At 34.3% G+C, this 6000-nt stretch overlaps 1 protein-coding gene across 9 annotated transcripts in view; it reads right to left on the bottom strand.

Moving 5' to 3' along the window:
- The window catches only part of LOC110455629 (disabled homolog 2-interacting protein-like), a 241543-nt gene that overhangs the window by 132290 nt on the left and 103253 nt on the right, over window positions 1–6000 (bottom strand). For all 9 annotated transcript variants that reach the window (XM_021505855.1, XM_021505856.1, XM_021505857.1 and 6 more), the window contains one exon: window positions 3347–3406. In XM_021505855.1, the coding sequence (XP_021361530.1) occupies window positions 3347–3406 (60 nt within the window). The remainder of the gene's footprint in view (window positions 1–3346; window positions 3407–6000) is intronic.

Below are 6000 nucleotides of genomic sequence, written 5' to 3'. Positions count from 1 at the left end.
ACTACAGACCTAACAATGTAAAGTAACACTACAGACCTAACAATGTAAAGTAACACTACAGACCTAACAATGTAAAGTGACACTACAGACCTAACAATGTAAAGTTACACTACAGACCTAACAATGTAAAGTAACACTACAGACCTAACAATGTAAAGTAAAACGTCAGACCTAACAATGTAAAGTAACACTACACAGACCTAACAATGTAATGTAACACTACACAGACCTAACAATGTAAAGTAACACTACACAGACCAAACAATGTAAAGTTACACTACAGACCTAACAATGTAAAGTAACACTACACAGACCTAACAATGTAAAGTAACACTACAGACCTAACAATGTAAAGTAACACTACAGATCTAACAATGTCAATGTAATACAGCAATGCTGATTTTAATCCTACAAATTTGTATTTTCTATGCATGATTTTAAAAGGAATTATATGTAACTCGATACGTCAGAGATTGACCACCCACCTTTCCTGTTTTAATAAGTGTACCTGTTCACAGGTAAGTAGGTTGATTTACCTTGTTTAGAGTCAGTCTCCTGTACGTAATAATTAACTTACATGGCGACCTCTGTCACCAGAATTTCTCAGGTACTATTGTTCCACAAAACGAACTGGAAATTCCAATATGTCAATTTTATTTCTCTCTCTCTCTCTTTTTCACAATGTACCTCAAAACTGACCAATCAAGATTAATACTGATAGTTGAATCCCTTCCCTGACCATAGACCTTCCGGAAAAAATCCAAACTTAGTACTTGAATACAGCTAGAGTACACCCTGACTCCCGTTGGTCAGCTGTATTGTTACTGTACAGCCAAACCCCCTGTTGATATACCTAAATTTCTTATGCTAATTAGCACATTTACTATGTAAAAAGATATCATGTTAATTTGCCCTTTCCTAATTAACATTTGTGCACTGTGCTGAACTCCAGTGTTTTTGTTTTTGTAATTTTATCTTCAGTAAAGCTGGGATATAAAACTACCTATCCCATTCACATGTAAACAAGTCTGTGGAGTATCTTCCCTGTACTTAGACGTACTTAACATATTCCTCAGGCTAATATATACTCCTCTCGCCGTGACGTGCCTCGCCTCGCCTCACCTCATGGTTACTCCCATAACCTGTTTAGAGTTCATTCAATTTATTTTCTGTTTTTCTTAAAACATACTTCATTAAGTATATAATTAAAGCTGTTGTTAACTGATAGCTTGAGTGTTTTTGATTCAGTGGTTTAGGCGTGACTCAGCAATACTAAACACATTTGTGGTGAAGGAATCGTGGTTTTCAAAAGATTTTATGATTATAAATCAGAAATACAAGAATAGGCAGCAAGGGAAATAATCACACTTAACGTCACTGACTTAGATCACAGGGAGAGGTAGATCTCTGATGATAACCCCATTTCAACGCCTCATGATTAAACCGTTTCTGGTTTCATATCCGTATCACCTCCCTATTCTAGGTGATAAAGAATTGGTTTGTTTTGGTAATACACCAAAAATATATGATGCTTAATTGTAACAATTAGGCTTCATTCTTGTTTTTATTATCACAACATGAGTAGCAGTAAAATCAAAACCTAAATAATTGATAGCATCGAAGAAGTAACTGATAGCACGACTGATAGGCTTCAGGTGTGTCCAGCTATATCAAAATACATACAAAGGGAGATAATTAAGGGGAAGGGCAACGCAAAAATATATCTTATCATTAATATATATGTTTGAAAAGATAACTTCCTAAAGAAATATATTCATGAAAGATACAAAAAATGAATGCAAAACAAATGTATCTTAGTTAAAAAGGGTATTTGTGATGGAAACAAAATTGCAAATTTCATCAAATTTTTTGAGCTAAAGAATAATAATAAAGGAAAATAACTCATAATTGTTTAAGACATTAATAGAGGGAGATAACTGACAATGATCTAAAAAGTAAAAGAATATTGTTGATTTTAAGAACCTTTCTCTAATGGTTTAGTTAAAAGTGAACAAAAAGGTTCCATTATATTAAGACCATGAAACAACATCCCATGACTGATTTGCCCTTATGTGATAAATACATGCATGTTCAGATTTCCATAGACAGATCAGAAAACTATTCTCATTCAAGCAATACTAGGTCAGGGCTTGGCTGAATAAGGACAGCTCCCCTTGGAGTAATCAGTGTCTATCGACTATAGACAATGCTCACTTCCTAGCCGAATCAGTACATATCATCCTGTAATAGTTACAAACAGACAATGGCTGAATACACACTCTGTAATCAGCCGATTACAGTCCCAAAGAACTTGTTTTAGGACTCAGTTTTCTGGTTCATAAAAATTGATGATAAAGGTGATGAGTGTAAGATTGAATGGGCAATAAACATGCCAGTGTATTACAACGATACAGGAGCTGTTCCTCATCATCACATGCAGCACGCCATCATTCTCATCCGTACAAACTCACAAATGCAAATTGTCCAAAACAAAGTTAATTCTTCTGGATAAGAACATAATTTATTCATTCAAAATAGTTTCGGCTATTTTCCTTACCCAGTGGTACTTATAAAACTAGTCTGTGTGTATGTAACAGAGTATATATACTGTAGACTGGTCCCCTCCTCTCCCCTAATGGTCTAGACTTTCTACTGTTTCTAGGGGTACATATATAATGACCCTTTGCAGACTAAAATGGCACTAGGACATTTACTTTGACATATCATGACCAATTTTGTCCACTTATTTTGTCAAATTATCAAAAATAATTGGATCCTTGTTTCAAAATCATTTATAATGCATTGTTCCCATTAATGTTACATTACCACATTTGTGTTATAAAACACCCTGCATGTATACTTGACATATATATCAAGGTGCTTGATAAAAAAATGTTACAAAAAGTGGTTTATTACTGACAAAAAATTTCATGCAGATTAATGTTCATGAGAATATCCCTTGCCTGTGAAACAACACAGATATGGTTTTGGTTTTGTGTTACTGAAATCGTTGGAGCTTCTTATTTTCTAAAGTGGGATAACTGTATTCAAACAAGTCAGAAATGAATTTCTGCTGGTTTTGTAGGGTGTATCGTTGTAAATTTCCATTCAACACATAAATGTTTATCATGTGACTTGTAAATAAATCAATTGTAACCTGACGATTTACACAAAGTACTGAAAATCCAAAAATAAGAGAAATGATTGATTGCATCTCAAAAGGTAGGAATAGAATGATCATGCAAAACACATGAACTTTCCAAACCTTTTCAGTAACACTTCTATCATTTTCTTTCCTTTTTCAATATTTCATGTATAAAAATAAAAATGATATTTCTATATTTACCTGGTAGGCTTTCATTGCAGTCAATCAGCCTGGATTGGTGACAGTAGCGGTCTGGTGTCACTACAACAACAAAAGTTAACTATTATATACATGTCACAAATATTACAGGTTTTTGCTCATGAAGACATAAAATAAATTCAATTATAAACAAGGTCAAAATTGTAGTGTTTGAAGCATCTAAACCCATTTTTTCTGCTGTCTTCTGTACAAAAGCATGATTATTTTGAGAGCTTCGTAAATCCAGGTACAGTCAAACCTATCTTAAAAGACAAAATGAGAAAAAGAAAGAGCTAGTCTTTAAAGACAGGTTGTCTATTATGATAAGGGGGATTATTAAATCATTCTGCCGAGTGAACATATCAAACTATCATACAAAAAAGATGTTGTTCGTGACGGAAACCGAAATGTTATCTCAAGAACAACTTCTACAATAACAAAAAGAAAGTTTTGATCACACTAAATTGACAATACAGCAGAAAATATTTCTCAATATCCAGTACATGATAAATGATTGTATACTGTAATAGGACATTCCTGACTGTTGATACAACTCAGGTGTTTCCTGTGTATTACAGATAGAACAAGGTGGATTGTGTGTCTCTGTGTGATAAGGGAGATAACTCTGCCATAATCACTTTCTTCATCATCAGCTGGGTGTCAGCCATGTCCACATTGTATGACAGCTGGCTGTTTCACATGTATCAAACTTCCTTTATCCACCAAACCTTTCTAATGGAAACATTGTCGAACCTTGATAACCCTGGTACATATAAATATCTAGATCAGAGGCCCCCGTTGGCCACTTATTATAATAATAAAACCTTGCCACCTCTCAGTATTTGATCAATACTTTTCTGCAAGGAGATTTAATTTCTATCTTAGTTCTCCTTGAATATCAATGTGAAAGTTAGTTATATGTACACAAACACTCATACATTTCAATTCACAAAAATCGCTAAAGTTCCTTGTCTAGTAATAGCTGGAAAACCCCCAGAAATATTTATAATATATATTAGTCTATCATTATTTCTCCTCAGGAGTTCCTTTGAAAGTAAATAACATAAATATATAGGTTATTAACAGGTATTTTCAGTTATGCATGTAATTCTGGTTGAGAGTGACATTTGGATTTGTTCTTTAGAAAACTTAAGAAACTGAACATGTAAAAATGTTCTCTGAGCTGTACACCTTGCCTGACAACACAAGGGACTCTGTAATAACCTAGCTAGCTGCTATCACCCATCCAGATGTCCCAGACAGCACTATCAGTATTTATATTGACTATAAAACTAACTGTACTGTCAGCTATACAGAAGTGCCATTCTATTCCAGGTTGCTGTGTTACACCACAAACTCATCGTCAAGTTTGTCACCTGTTCAATCATCTTTGAATGGCAAAATGAAAAGCTGGTATTTTGACCTTGTTCATCAATGTAAATTGAAATTCTTTTATACTGATCAAGGTCTTCAAATGTGTGTCCTCAAACTGAGGTACACTAGGTCAAGTGCGGCAATCGGAATACAGTATTGTGTGAATTTAATCCAGGTTGAATGGGACAAAAATCAGTAAAAAATTCCAAGATGAGTAGTAACATACACATCCTGTTTCTTTAAATCACCACTCCTTATTTCAATACTCACTCCTTATTTCCAACATTTTAGTTCATTCACCTCAGAGGAAGAGAATATGAAACTTACCAAAAAATAGGATCAGAAATCCATTCTATTTTCATTAGATATGTTTTCACCTATTTGTCCAAAAAAGAACTGCTTATTGGTGATAAGGGGAGATAACTCAGGATAAAGGGAGATAATATGTACATAAGGATGATGAATATGTTGTTTATCAATCTCTGCACTGCTTACACTCCGAACCTAATCTCTTAGCAGCAGTAACTCTGCCAGGAATCCTCATCACTTGCTAAACAATATTTTTTCATCTCACTTTAATGGGTATTATGAACTTTTAAGATAACAGCCATATTGACTTTCAGACTTTGTAATGGTACTATCAGTGTATTGTTATTGCCACATGTTTATCTGGTTTGTGTAAATAGTATGATTCTATAATAATATCCCCAAACCAAACCCTCCCAATTAGCTGTGTCAGGATCCTACCACCAAACATATACTCATATTTATTTTCCAACTAGGATTCCCATTTATCTCTTATTTGCATAATATAACTTTATTTTTTAGCTATTTATTAGACACACACAATTGATCCCTGATACAGACAAGCTACACTTTCTATATCTGGAAGTGTAATTAGTTGGTGACTACATTTATATATATCTACTTAGCTAGATCAGACTACAAACATGATACAGATCATACTGTACTCAATAAGTCTGAGGAACTTCTCTGTACACAATATATCAAACATTACAGTTAAAGGTATTACAAACTTGATCACCCCTATACCTCCTACTGGCATCACTTCACTAGCTGAAGAGAGGAAAGACCATCACTTGGGCAAGCCTTTCTACTAACACCTGTCTGATTTATCTCCAGGACATCAGGTGAGGCATGTCACTAGTCCTCTGACATAGTGACCAAGAATACTGTAGAAAGACTGGCATATTGTGGGTATTTGTTGATTCTGTTAACACAGCTGTACTGGAATCAAACAGCTACAGGATTTATTGTCTGTA

The sequence above is a fragment of the Mizuhopecten yessoensis genome, unplaced genomic scaffold (genome assembly GCF_002113885.1).
Source record: "Mizuhopecten yessoensis strain PY_sf001 unplaced genomic scaffold, ASM211388v2 scaffold8335, whole genome shotgun sequence".
Classification (NCBI taxonomy): Eukaryota; Metazoa; Mollusca; class Bivalvia; order Pectinida; family Pectinidae; genus Mizuhopecten; species Mizuhopecten yessoensis.
This window is presented reverse-complemented; position numbering and strand designations above follow the sequence as displayed.